The sequence below is a fragment of the Columba livia genome, unplaced genomic scaffold (assembly GCF_036013475.1).
Source record: "Columba livia isolate bColLiv1 breed racing homer unplaced genomic scaffold, bColLiv1.pat.W.v2 Scaffold_277, whole genome shotgun sequence".
Lineage (NCBI taxonomy): Eukaryota > Metazoa > Chordata > Aves > Columbiformes > Columbidae > Columba > Columba livia.
In genome coordinates, this window is record NW_027043314.1 from 40,191 (window position 1) to 55,003 (window position 14,813).

The 14,813-nt window shown below is 47.7% G+C and overlaps 1 protein-coding gene across 1 annotated transcript; it reads left to right on the plus strand.

Annotated features, from left to right (window-relative positions):
• The first annotated feature begins 13,330 nt into the window (after window positions 1–13,330).
• On the plus strand, window positions 13,331–14,269 carry LOC135578048 (olfactory receptor 14A16-like). Its single transcript, XM_065048236.1, has 2 exons — window positions 13,331–13,656; window positions 13,909–14,269. Exons 1-2 carry the CDS (start codon window positions 13,331–13,333, stop codon window positions 14,267–14,269), a joined length of 687 nt encoding a protein of 228 aa, XP_064904308.1.
• Window positions 14,270–14,813: the final 544 nt, after the last annotated feature.

Sequence of the window (14,813 nt, forward strand, 5' to 3'; positions counted from 1 at the left end):
CCAGTCTTTCTTGGCTACTATAGTAATAAATCTAAACATGACCTTCTTCAGCATTCCGTTGGTCTCTTATCAGCACTGAGTACAGCATCCGAGGAAAAATATGCAGGCTAAAACTCAGAAAAGTACAGCCACCTAGAAGAACATAGATGAAAGAAAAATCACTAAAGAAAGCCAGTCCTGTTTTTAACAAAACCAGTACATTTTACCCCTTATTCCATACCATTTGAGTCATACCCAAATCACTACTGCTTTCTGCCTGTCTTCAAATGTATATACACACACACAAAAATATGCATATCACTAGTGCATGAGTGCACGTCTCTCTATCACAGCAGTCTCTCTCTTGGCAGGAGAGGTGATGTGCAATCTGATGCAGTTTGTGTCCAGAAACTGTAAATCAGAGGTGTCAGTCTCAGGCAAGTTACTGGATACCACTCGATGAGGTTAGCTCGGGGTTCATCACCACCATTGCATCAACCTGAAAGACACTTATGGAACACTGTTAGTGTCATGCAGTAATTTCTCTCCTAGTTTGAAATTGAGTATTCTCACACAGAATCAAATCTCCTTGAGGTATACATTGCACTTCACCATCCTTCAGCATCACCCACCAAGTACATCCAGGTCCTTGAGCAAAAACAATCCCACGAATGGGTTTTCCTTTGCCCAAAGCGGGAATAACCCAGACAGCTTTTCCTATCATGTTCCTTCCACGCACCACAGGGACTTTATCCCCTTCCACTGTATGTAAAAGCTCTGATTGAGCAGAGCCAGCTCGCTTGAATGATTCCCTGGTGTTAACTAACCAGGTGGCTTGTCCCAAATTCTTCTCCCAATTTTTAAAAGTTCCACCTCTCATTGCCTTCAGAGTAGTTTTTAACAAACCGTTATATCGCTCAATCTTCCCAGAGGCTGGTGCATGATAGGGGATATGATATATCCATTCAATACCACGTTCTTTGGCCCAGTTGGTTACGAGACTATTTTTAAAATGAGTCCCATTGTCTGACTCAGTTCTTTGTGGAGTACCATGTCGCCACAGGACTTGCTTTTCAAGGCCCAGAATAGTGTTCCGGGCAGTGGCATGAGACACAGGCTACGTTTCTAGCCATCCCATGGTTGCTTCCACCATTGTAAGCACATAGCGCTTGCCTTGGCGTGTTCTAGGGAGTATAATATAATCAATCTGCCAAGCCTCCCCATATTTATATTCCAAACACCGCCCCCCATACCACACAGGCTTTAACCTTTTGGCCTGCTTGATTGCAGCACATGTTTCACAATCATAGATAACATGTGGAATAATGTCCATGGTTAAGTCCACCCCTTGGTCCCAAGCCCATTTATATGTTGCATCCCGTCCTTGATGCCCTGAAGCATCATGGGCCCACCGAACTAGAAGAAATTCACCTTTATGTTGCCAGTCCAAATCCACCTCATCTACTTTAATCTTAGCAGCTTGATCTGCCTGCTGGTTGTTTTGATGTTCCTCAGTGGCTCGAATTTTAGGCACATGGGCATCCACATGCGGTACTTTTACAGTCAGATTCTCTAGTCGAGCAGCAATGTCCTGCCACAATTGCAGGTGCTCTGGAGGTTTACCTTGTTCCAGTGCAGTCTGATTCAGTCCACGGCAGATAGTAGGGCTGTGTTTCCACCCTTTGCGCAGTCGATTCCACATGTACTGGGTGCCCCTCCAGCTAAAGGCAAACTGTGGCCTGCACACTGCTGCTAAAGGAATAAAGAAAAATACATTAGCAATGTCAATTGTGGCATACCACTTGGCTGTCTTTGACTCCAGTTCATGTTGCAGTTCTAACACGTCCGGCACAGCAGCATTTAATGGTGACGTAACTTGATTTAAGCCACGATAGTCTACAGTCAGTCTCCATTCTCCATTAGGCTTTGGAAAAAGCCATACAGGACTATTGAAAAATGAGTGAGTCTTACTGATGACTCCTTGACTGTCTAGTTGTTTGATCAGGTTATGAATGGGGATCAGGGAATCTCGGTAGGTGCGATACTGTTGTCTGTGCACTGTCGTGGTAGCAATCGGCACCTGTTGCTCTTCGACCTCAAGCAGTCCTACAACAGAAGGGTCATCAGCAAGACCAGGCAAATTAGACAGCTGTTTAATGTTCTCAGTCTCTACAGCTGCTATACCAAAGGCCCATCGATATCCTTTTGAGTCTTTAAAATACCCAATCCTTAGGTAGTCTATACCAAGGATGCATGGAGCATCTGGACCAGTCAAAACAGGGTGCCTTTCCCACTCCTTTCCTGTTAGGCTCACTTCAGCCTCTAATACAGTCAATTCCTTAGATTCCCCAGTCACTCCTTCAATACTGACAGATACTGACCCTTTATGATTTGATGGCACCATTGTACACTGATCACCAGTGTCTACCAGGGCTTTATACTCACGTGGTTCTGACATACCAGGCCACCGAATCCACACAGTCCAATAAACTCTGTTGTCATTGTCCCTCTCCTCCACCTGGCTGGAGGCAGGGCCCCACTAATTTGTACTTTGCACAGTTTCTGGTAGGGAGCCACGAGAATCCCTCCTACTCTGTCTGGAAAGCCTCCCACTGGAAACTGGAGCATCTTTTCTCTTGGGAGCTTTCTTTTTCAACTCACGTACTCTTGCCTCTAGGTCAGCAGTGGGCTTGCCGTGCCAATTACTCATATCTTCTCCCTGGTCACGCAGAAAAAAAACATAATTCAACTCATGACATGTCGCATTTCTCTTGGGCTGATGCTACAGAAGGGCATCTCTTCCCAATAGCTGTGGCTTGGGCCCGTGTATGCGATGAGTAGGATCTGTCCTCCCTCTTGGACAGTTTGTCACACAGTTTCTCCACAGCTGTGACACAGGCTTGTAGGGGAGAAGAAAGAATGTCTTCATACTGCTGCAACATGTCTGCTACTTCACCCACAGGTGACAGACCATCTTCTGAAAGGTTGAGCAATCCTAAGGTGTGGCCATAAGACGGTGGTGTGCTCTGCACAAACTTCCGCATTATACCTGGGGTAAATGGCACTTCGTCAGGATCTATAATTGTCTGTGGGTCACTGTAAATTATCTCTCGCACAGCCAGTTCTCTCAGATACCTAATACCTCTCTCCATAGTAGTCCATTTGGTTGGGTGGCATATGATATCATCTTTTGAAAGGTACCTGATTTTTACTGCTGACAAAATTCTTCTCCAGAGGCTTTGATTTAGTTTCTTCTTTGCAACTGCCTTATCAATGCCATCATCTCTGGCCAGGGATCCCAACTGACTGGCTTCACTGCCATCTAAGTCCAAACTATTAGCCTCATTGTCCCAGCACCGAATGAGCCAAGTGACAACTGGCTCACCTTCACAAAATCTAAAGTCTTGTTTCACAGTCCTCAGCTCCTTCAGAGATAAGGAGCATTCTGTTAGCTCGTTCTTTGCTGGTCGCTTTGTTTTAAAAGGACCCGCTGGTTGCTTTGCTGTAGTAGCCTGGGATCACAGTGGAAGGAGTTTAGAAAGGGCTATGGGAGGAGCTGCAGAAGGGCCCTCTTCTTCCTCTGATTCTCCTTCATCACCTTGCTCTATTCCAGAAACAACCTCTCCCTGCTCTGTGGTAGAAGGACCCTCTGCTTCGTCTTCCTCATCTTCCTTTACAATGGATTCCCATTGTGCTTTCTTTTGCTTCCTTGTTGTTGGGGCAACTAATACTGCTGAAGTCTGAATGGCCACGTTACATGTTGTGGGGTTTTGAGTGGATGCAGAAACTGACGTTGCAGTTGTAGTGGCTGCTGTACCCAAGTCAGGAACCGGAGCTGCTGCAGAGTCTGTCGAGGGGGGTGCAGTAGCTGTCATGGATGTTGTAGCTTTAAAAGCGGCAACTCCTGCTGCAGGAGTTAGAATCGCTACCGTCCTCCTAAACAGTTTTATCAGCAGCAAAGACTGACACACATTCCAGAGACCAAATAACACCAACAAGCTTCGCTCAAAGGTCCAGGGGTATTCAAAACTCCCAAAAGCATCTGTAATTTGCTCTAATGACACAGGCAGAAAATAGCTAAATAGCTTTCCTAAAATCTCACTCCTGAAACTGAGAAAACAAAAGGCATAGGTCTCTTTAATTTCTTCTGCTTCTACCAGAAAATTTCAAAAATGCATACTCCCAAAGTATGGTAAAAATGAGTAGAGATACATCATGGACTTAACTAAAATCACATAAATCAGTGACACGCAACCCAGGGCCACAGCTATTATAACCAGTTCATCTCTACTTCCAGAAGTAATGTTCTGCACAAAAACATAAACAAGAAGAATTAACCCCGAACAAGGCATTATTAAATCCAAATAGATTTGCAACAACATCCTTTAAAATTAAAAACAAACTCAAACCACAGTCTGCTTCATGACCCATAAAGCACACAGATCTATGGTTCCCCAAAGCTTCCTCCCACCAGAGGATTCAAACACAGGCCACGCACATCAAAGCCTCCCTCACTTACGCTACCTGGTAAGCTGTTTACAGTAATTGTCAGCTACTGCTCGCAGCCCATCTCAGTCAAAACCCTGTCCCTGCTCCGGCGCAATAAAATCTGTCATGATTTCTCATGCTGATCTGAGTAACCGCACCAATAAAACCTGTCACGGTTTCTCTTATCTCATCCCCGTACACTCTCTCTCTCTGTACGGTCTCATTTCTCCCCGTATGGTCTTGCCTCCCCATACAGGCCACCAATTAAATCTGTCAAGGTTTAAGGCAAGGCAGCAAATAAACCATGGCAGATGCTCCCTGTTATCCCCTCATTTCGCGCAACCCCTTCCTTTAGATTGGAAGGATGATTGGAAAGATAAGGGGAAAGGAAGAGAGACTTAGCCTTCAAGTTGGAGAGTTTAAAAGGGTTTTATTAATGCTACTAATAAATAGAGAATATATACAAAATATACAAAACTGATCTGATACAGGGAATTGGCAATCAACTAATTAACACTTAAAGAATTTACAATTAACACTTACACTTAAAGAACTAACCCTTTAACCCACATCACTATTGCCTAGCCTTGCTTAGCTCTGTGTAACTTATTGTACGAGAAACAGGACTTCACTGACGCCTCGCAAAGATAATAATCCTTGGTGCATCCTTGGGTGAACTAGATAGCAGAAACCTGGGCACAGGACAGGAGATACGCCAGTTTAACCAACTCGTCAGTCTGAGACCCAACCAACTCATCACACTGGACCAAAGGTGACCGTGTACAGAGAAAGAGGACCCGGGGTCACGATCACTGCGCAGCTGCAAGCAGGAGGAGCCGGAGGTGGAGACTATGGAAATGGTCTCCTGAACTCATTGTAATAAGCACCGCCTTCTCGGGGACAGGTTATGAACATGTATAGGCGTTCCTAAAACTTTCATTAATATGTAACACTTCACTGCATTGAACCAAGCTCACAGGTACTGTAATTTCACACACGTATTTGGTGAAATGATTCCCCGTGTGTCTGACGTCGTAAATGAATACATACCTTCCTTGTAACCTCACAGGTTGTAACATCATTCCACACCTCAGATCTCAAGTGCTGGATGTGCAGTTGGCGTCACTCAGCAGCAGAGCTGGGTGTGCGGAGCTGGCGGCTCCAGTACCTGCAGCTCAGGCACCCGGAAGTCACGGGCGGGACTGCACAGCAAACTGGAACCTGGTTGCAGGATGCAGGGCCTGAGGCCTGTAGATAACAGGCAGACAGACAGGGTTCTCTCCAGATGCCGGCCATGGTCGAAGAGAGAGTGACCCTCGTGATCACCCTCTTATATAGGGGGTATGATAGTTATGGGGTGGAATACTTCCGTTGGTCAGTTCTAGTAACCTGCTCCTTCCACCCCTCCCCAAACACGTCCCTCCCACAACAGAACATGGGAAAACTTACCAGTCTTTCTTGGCTACCATAGTAATAAATCTAAACATGACCTTCTTCAGCATTCCGTTGGTCTCTTATCAGCACCGTGTACAGCATCCGAGGAAAAATATGCAGGCTAAAACTCGGAAAAGTACAGATACTGAGAAGAACTGAGTTGAAGGAAAAACCACTAAGAGACAACCAGTCTGGTTTTTAACAAAACCAGGACACTCATGTTCAACTTGCCGTCGATCAGAACCCTGCGCTTTCTATCTGCAGAGCTGCTATCCATCATCTTGTACCCCAGTCCGTCTGTACAGCCAGGGTTGCCGTGTCCCATGTGCAAAATCTGGCACTTGCTCTCGTTGAACTTCATGTGGTTGGTGATTGCCCAGTTCTCCAGTTTGTCCAGACCCCTCTGCAGGGCCTCTCTGCCCTCCAGAGTGTGAACAGCTCACCCCAATTTTGTGTCATCAGCAAACTTACTAAGCAATCCCTCAAGTCCTGTGTCCAAGTCGTTTATTAAGACATTAAAGAGCACTGGCCCTAAGATGGAACCCTGCGGAACCCGCTAGTGACTGGTCACCAGCTCGACATGTCCCCATTTACTAGAACCCTTTGAGCCCGGCCCGTCAGTCAGTTGCTCACCCACTGTAGTGTGTGTTTGCCCAGCTGTGTGCTGGACATCTTGTCCAGGAGGATCCTGTGAGAGACACTGTCAAAGCTTTACTGTAATCCAAAAAGATCACATTGATTTGCTTCCCTTGGTCACCTAGGTGGGTAACCTTGTCATACAATGAAATAAAGTTGGTCAGGCAAGAGATTCCCCTCATGAACCTGCGGTGGCTGGGACCAATGACTGTGTTGTCATTCAGATGTTTTTCATCTGAACGAGTTACCCAGAGTTACCCCCGTGGCTGTGTCTTTCTGGCAAGGAGTCTTGCAGGAGAGGAACGGAGGTTACACAAGAAGGCATCCAGGTGGGTTTGACTCCACAGCCTCTCTGGGCAGCCTGTTCCAGGCTCCGGCACCCTCACTGTGAAGAATTTCCTTCTTATATTTAAGTGGAACCTCCCGTGTTACAGTTTGTACCCATTGCTCCTTGTCCTATCATTGGTTGTCACCGAGAAGAGCCTGGCTCCATCCTCCTGACACTCACCCTTTACATATTTATATATATTAATAAGGTCACCCCTCAGTCTCCTCTTCTCCAAGCTAAAGAGCCCCAGCTCCCTCAGCCTTTCCTCCAATCCCTTCATCATCGTCATGGCTCTGTGCTGGACACTCTCAAGCTGTTCCCTGTCCTATAATATAAATAATAATATTTAAATAGAAATAAATATAATAGAAATATATTTATTATATAATAAATATGATCTAATTTAAAATATTATATAATGCCACAGCACAAGTTTCTGTGAGCTACACAAACCCCACAACTCACCTCACACACACAAGACACAAGTTATTTTCCTTCCAGCCCTTGCAGGAAAAGAACGGACTCCAACAGCTCTATGAGAGTTATAAACTGAAGCCGTTTAATGCAAAGTTTGATCAGGCTATATACTCTTAAACTGCTGATTTTGTAGTTACGTCATTTATACTTGAATTATTATAGTTAGATTACGTGCTGCTTACATTTCTCTAGCTAATACATGATTAGTTGCTATCGTAGACACTCATCACCTCCCATGTCTTGCCACAAACTACTTTAATTCCTCATTCTTCTCTTGCTTCATCAACTTTCTTCCCCATTCTGTGTGGTCAAGGACTCTTCAATGACCCTTCACTTGTGGCCTAAATCAGCTTGATGCAGTCTTGCTCACTGCACAGATGCCCATTTGTTTCCAGAAATGATCCCACAGAGTCTGTCCTGAGAAGGGGATCCAGCCTCTGCCACTCTCTGGAGAGACAAACCCTGTGTCCATGGCACCAAGGGACACAAAGGGTGCAAGACCACCTGTCATCTGAACCAAGGTATGTACTTGCGGATGGGGTATCAAGGCTTTTAATGTAAATGTCCATATAATTGGCACTGCCCAGAATGGCTACTGCAGCTGCTGACTACTGTGTTGCAGAGCTTTATATTTAGGCAGATTAACCTTTTGTTTCCTTTTGATTTTTATTTTAAAAATTATATTAATAATATTAGAGAAATTACACAAACACTTGGAGGATTATTGATGCATTTTACCATGATTATCCACAGAAAGCCCACCAGCTTTCCATCTCAAGAAACCGGAAGCCAAAGCCCAAGGGAAGGATGGGTCGGGCACTGTCCTGGCATGTGGGAAACTGAAGTGTGCGCCCACCTCCCAACACCTGCCCTACTCAGTGAAGGGTGTGAGAAACTCTGGCAACCAGCCTGCAGCCAATGTTGTCCTGCCAGCTCAGGACTGGAGCTTCCATCCCTGGAGGTATTTAAAACATGTGCAGATGTGGTGCTTTGGTATATGGTTTAGAGTTGGGCCTGACAGTGTTAGATTTACAGTTGGATTCAATGATATTCAGGGTCTTTTCCAACTTAAATTATTCTCAAATTCTATTATTTCAGTCAAAAACATTTCCATCACTTCCACCTTCCATCAAGGGTGGCTGTTGTGTGGCACAACTGTCTTGGCTTTCCAGGCGGGTTGGGCACTGGTTTGGTGCCTGCATTGGGAGTTTTCCCCTTCCTGGGCTAAAAGACCTGCAATGACAGACAGTTGTAGAGATTTGGGTGGCAGAGGTTTGAAGTCGTCCTTTCAAAATCTGAGCAGGCTGAGCTTTGGAGCTGAGGGACAACAGAGATGGTCTCAAGGATGTTTTTCAACAGTGGCACTATCACTAATAACAGTCACAGGGAACTCCTTATTCTCAATTATGATGGTGAACTAAAGCTTTTGAATTTCTTTCCCAACAGTTATTCTTTCTTCTCCAAAGAGCTGCTATGTTTCAGCAGCTGATCTCTTGCATTAAGTTCTTAGACCAGTACTTTTTCTCTTTCTACTACATATTTTGTCATTGAAAAAGTACAACTCTTATACAGAACTGTCCCCAAATCCTCTTATTCCATACCTGTTCTCCTTTTTTTCTGGTGAGAGGGGGAGGTAGCATAAGAGAGTTTTTTCTTTTTTAGCCAAAGAATGCCAAGAAACAGATGCTGTGTTGGTGCAAAGGCACAAATGAAGCCAGAATGTTAATGTGGTGTCCACTGACATGCACCACCACCTACATTTCAAGTCTCTCAAGTCCCAGCTGTACAGCAGACACTGGAGTTCAGAGCTGCCTTAATCTACCCTGTGTGACACATGTAAAATGAAACTACTCCAGTGTAAAAGTTGGTTTTGATTCTCTTCACAGCCTGAAGCACCACGTGGGTCAGGAGACAAGCCAGGATACCCAACGAGGACTCACATGCTTTTCAATTCAGGTTCAGGTGTTCCCGGGAATCTCAGGTGACAAGGCGTGCTGATTGCTGGGTGCAAGGAGCTGGTCAAGAGCCTCGTCTCCATTTCTGTGATGGTGGCTTTGCTGCCTGGCTGAAGTGCAGACTCTGTACATGGATGCTGACACCTGTTGAGCAACCTGCTCTGAAAGGATTAAAAAGGCAGGCATGAGGATAGAACCTGGGTGGGGGCAAATGAAAAGGGATGCACAAGATGTGGTCAGGGCTGTTTGGGGGCAATTGTAAAGCAGCCCTGCACCTCAGGTGGATTATTCCTGCGGTCAGGGAGAACCTGAGAGTTCTCCCTAAATTTAAAACATGAAGGAGATGAAGGGACAGCATCATTCAAGCTGAATGGAGCCCCAGAAGGAGTCTTGACCAACCTCCTTCTCAAAGCAGGGTCAGACCAGATTACTCTGGGCTTTATCCAAACATATTTTGGACGTATTCTGGGGTAGAGTGAATGCACACTCCTGGGAAACAGCTTCCAGTGCTTGACTGTCCTCATGATGGAAAAGTTTCTCCCTTTATAGCACCTTTCCAAGCCCAACCATCCAAATTGGTGTTTACCCATCTACTGACAAAGACTGTGATATCTTTCCTTTGACACAAGAATATTGTGGGGTATGATGCTGAATGCCTTGCTGACTTCCAGGTAACAGACCACCACTGCTCTGCCCATGTCCAGCAACCCTGTCCTTTCCTTGCAGAAAGCAAAGAGGATGGACAGACGCAACATATCCTGGGTAAACCCTGTCATCTTCTCTGCCAGACACCCAGAAAGGGGTCCCAGTGGACATGTTCTGAGGCACAGCCCTTGGTTCCCCTGCTCACTCATTGGCCACTTTTGAAAAGTGCACACACTGTGTGAGAGCTGCCAGTGGTCAGGGAGTCCCCCCAGTCTCCATGAGCTTTCCAAGATGGTGGAGAGTGGCCTCACTGTGACATCGTCTTGCTGTCTCAGCTCCTGGGGTGCTGCCCCTCCTGTCCCATAGACTGGAAAGGACTGTGTTAGTTCCAGTGACCCCTGACTTGATCCCCATCCACTGCTGCTTGTTCTCCTCCAGATTCCCGTCTCATGTCACAGAGGCCTGGGAGAACTTGCTGGTGAAGATGGAGGAAAAGAGGGCAAAGAAATTCTCACTACTTTCCCTTACTAAATTCAGCAGTGGCCACGTGGTGTCTTTGTTTCTCCTTCAACTGTTCCTGTAGTAGTAACAGCTCATTATAGGAACTTGAATTGCCTTACAGGTCTAGACTGAGTTCTGATCTGGACTGTTGCTGTGCTTGGCGGCTGCTGTCATTGAGCACCAGATGAATTCACTCCTGCCACCCTGCCTGGCAGTTTATTCCATCCGTGTCACGGCTCTGTCTGCAGCACTGACAGCTCCAGCCCACCCCGTCAGGTCCCTGGCTGAGGACGTTGCCTCACATCTGGGCTGAATCACCCCAGCTGTGGCACCAGCCCAGCTCTGACCTGCCACAGGAAACCTGGTACCAAGTGTCCAAGACCCCATGTGTGCAAAGTCTTTGCCTCAGAGCACAGACATGACATGGCCACAGATTGTTGAATGTCTCTCTACACCTAGGAATATAAAACCAGAATAAAAGGCCTAAATTCATTCAACTGAAGATACTCCTCCCCCAGCTTGGAGGAATTAGATCCTTTGCTGTAACCTTCCTGGTGTCCTGTCTAATGATGGGACAAGAAAATATGATTGTCATATCAATTCATTTTTTTTTAATACAAATAACACAATGCTGGCAAGAAGTGTCTCTGCAGAGGAGAGAGAATCAACCTCACTGATTACTTCAGGTTGTTTCAAAGGATGTGCCCCTGGAGGCCCAGGGACACCTGGAGGGAGCCCAGAGGGCACAGAGAAAGGGACATCATGGGCTGCTGCTGTGCTGCTGAGCTGGGCTGGGCTCCTGGGATACAGGGAGCTCATGGCAGCAGCAGCGCTGCAGAGAGACAGCTCTGCCCAGGAGCAGCTCTTCTGCAAAGCGCAGCAGGGCTGAGGGCTCTGCCTGCAGCACCGAGGGCAGAGGAGACGGGCAGAGGGAAGGAAACATAGCCTGGGGTGGGAGGATGCTGAGAGCTCACTGGGAGAAAAGACTTCACAGATATTAAGCCTGTGGCTGTGGGGCATTGCATCTGCAAATCATGGCAGAATCTCAGAAAACTGTCACTTTTCAGAGCCTACAAGAGACGTAAGTACAACTGTCAGAGATTCTCTGATGCAGAGGAGAGGATGTGCTGCAGAGCAGGGATTGCCTTCTGTGCTGTCAGAGTGACAAGACATGAATGTTGTGTTCTCCCAAGGATGGCAGTGGGGTATAAATGTAAATGTGCAGGCAGGGGTGCCCAGGGCTGTCCTGCAGAACAGGGTCCCTGCACCCCAGGGCTGTGCCGGGGCAGGGACTCTGCCGCCTGCCAGGGTCAGCGCTCAGCCTGCCCAGGGAGATCCCAACAACACTGAGGGGAGAAGATGTGGGTGGGCGAAGCAACCTCCAGCAGTCCAGGCTCCTTCTGCTGCTGGGTTCTCCATGGGTCAGGGCTGCTTACAGCTTCAGCTCACTGCAGACTGCATCCAATTGGAGCTTTCAAGGACAAGATCTATACAGGTATTACTTTAAAGATAAGGACCTTTCCCGAGTCTGTCTTTTCAGTTTTGTACTCCAAGACTAAAGGGGTGGGAGGGGTGTGCGGGAAAGGTTAAATATAAAATAGAGCTCTTAAGTTTTAACAAGTCACTGAGACTCCTGAACTGCAACTCTGAGTGATCAGTACATCTGCCAGAACCCTCGGAACATCCCTTCAGTCACTCTTTTGCCTATGGAGAGCAGCAGCATCCCATCTGCTGAACCCGTCAGCCTTACTCTGACCTGTCCTGTTTTCCAACCTGCAAACAGGAAGATGCCCCCAGGCAGTGCCCTGTGAACAGGCAGGATCTGTAGGGCCAGGGGGAGGGCACAGAGGGTGGGATGGTCTGTGTGTGCTGACAGGGAAGAGACATGGACAGGGAAACACCGTCCAGGAGGAGAATCTCCAGGCAGCTGGGAAATGATCAGAAATGAGAGGAAACTGAACCCGGAATTGTTATGGGAGGGAGAACAGAGAAAAGTCCCTATGATCCCCTGCAGTGCAGATCCCTCCTGTGAGAAGCCCCCTGGCCGACTCTCCCACCCAGCAAAGCCTCTGCCCTCAGGGCCGGGGGCTCCAAGGCCCTGACCTCTCTCACACTCACCCTCACTGCATTTTCCTTCTTGCTCCACTGCTCTGGGTCACTGTTGTTTTGATCTTGTTCTTGCTGTCAGGCTCTGCGGGGATGGCAGTTTCAGCTGCAGAGTTACAGCCTGATCTTGTGGGTCCTTTCCTGCAGGTGTGTCCATGGGAACATGTGTCCCAGCTTTGCTCTGACCTGTGGGGCTGTGGGCAATGCAGTCTGTGGGGCTGGGGAATGAGCTGAGTCTCCCTTAGTCAAATGCTATCATTGGAACACTTCACTATGTCCTTGAGGTTTCCTTCCAAGCTGTGAGCTTCCCTCCAGGATGCAAACCTGTCCTCCAGCATCTGTGTGTTATCTGAATGCCCTGAGGAGAAGCGCAGAGATGCTGCGATAGAGAAAATGCTGTTGGGTTTGTGAAATGAGCCGTGTGTGTCGTGGTCCAAACACAGGGTACTGAGACCTTAGGAAAGGGTGAGACATGTCATGGTTTCATGTGACAAAACTGAACCCCAGGTCTGTCCCCTGCCCCCCATTCCCATGACCCCATGCTGCAGAGCAGGGCTGACTCCTCTGCAGCCAGTGGGCACAGGCCCTGCTCCTCACGGCACATCCAACCAACACCACCCAGGGCTCAGCCACGGAGCTGAAGGAAGGTCTGGAAAAGGACAATGGGAGTGGACTAGGGCAGGGTGTATGAGAAATGGCTTTGATTTTGCTCAGAGAAATGTCCTGTAACTTGTTACTGTCTTTTCTTGGTCTGCCAGTGCCCCAGGCTCATTGGCAACAAATGTCCAACAGCAGCTCCATCACCCAGTTCCTCCTCCTGGCATTCACAGACACTCAGGAGTTGCGGCTCTTGCACTTCTGGCTCTTCCTGGGCATCTACCTGGCTGCCCTCCTGGGCAACGGCCTCATCATCACCACCATAGCCTGGGACCAGCACCTCCACACCCCCATGTACTTCTTCCTGCTCAAGCTCTCCCTCCTCGACCTGGGCTCAATCTCCACCATTCTCCCCAAGTCCTTGGACAATTCCCTCTGGGACACCAGGGCTATCTCATTTTTGGCATGTGCTGTACAAGTCTTTATCTTTCTCTTGTTTATTGCAGCAGAGTATTTTCTTCTCACAGTCATGTCCTATGACCGCTACGTTGCCATCTGCAAACCCCTGCACTACAGGACCCTCCTGGGCAGCAGAGCTTGTGTCCACATGGCAGCAGCTGCCTGGGCCACTGGGTTTCTCTATTCTCTGCTGCACACGGTCAGTACATTTTCACTGCCACTGTGCAAGGGCAATGCCCTGGACCAGTTCTTCTGTGAAATCCCCCAGATCCTCAAGCTCTCTTCCTCACACTCTTACTTCAGGGAAGCTGGGCTTATTGTGGTTAGTGTCTGTTTAGGATTTGGATGTTTTGTGTTCACTGTGCTGTCCTATGTGCAGATCTTCAGGGCGGTGCTGAGGATCCCCTCTGAGCAGGGACGGCACAAAGCCTTTTCCACCTGCCTCCCTCACCTGGCCGTGGTCTCCCTGTTTATTTGCACTGGCGTGTTTGCCCACCTGAAACCCCCCTCCATCTCCTCCCCATCCCTGGACCTGCTGATGTCCGTTCTGTACTTGGTGGTGCCTCCAGTTGTGAACCCCCTCATCTACAGCATGAGGAACCAGGAGCTCAAGGATGCCCTGAGGAAACTGATGACTGGATTATTTTCTAAAGCAATAATCTGACCATCATCTTACAGTTATAGTGTACATTGTTGCAGGCCCAGCCTGTCTTCTGTATTTTTTGTTGCTGCTTGTGGTTTTTCACATGTGATAATATTGTCATCCCCTTTCAAATTCACTGTCATCTCTGCTTTCTGAGGGGCTGTGTAAATGAGGAGCTGTGCTCTATGTGTGTTTAAACAAATTAAAAGGCCTTGCAGCATCTATTTTTTCCTGAGATCCCTTCATCAAGGCCTGTTTGGAGCTGCAGGGACAGTTCCTGTGTGCATGGGAGGAGGGGAAAAGAGTCCAGCATGGCAGCACTGCCAGGGAGCAGCAGAGCTTCATCTTCCAGAGCTGTTCTCATTCCACTCCCACACTCTCCTTCTGATCCCTCACCTCCATCCCTGGGAAAGTGATGGAACAACTTATCCTTGGTGCCATCTCAAGGCGTATCAAGGATAAGAGGGTCATTAGGGCAGTCAACATGGTTTCGCCAAAGGGAAGTTGTGCTTGACCAACCTCATCACCATTTATGAGGACATAACGAGGTGGATAGATGATGGCA

Bases quoted from the DNA above. Each gene is read 5' to 3' on its own strand.
- LOC135578048 (XM_065048236.1), top strand. From the start codon at position 13,331: ATGTCCAACAGCAGCTCCATCACCCAGTTCCTCCTCCTGGCATTCACA. The intron at 13,657-13,908 runs GTATTTTCTTCT...CTCTTACTTCAG, and splicing joins CTCTTGTTTATTGCAGCAGA to GGAAGCTGGGCTTATTGTGG.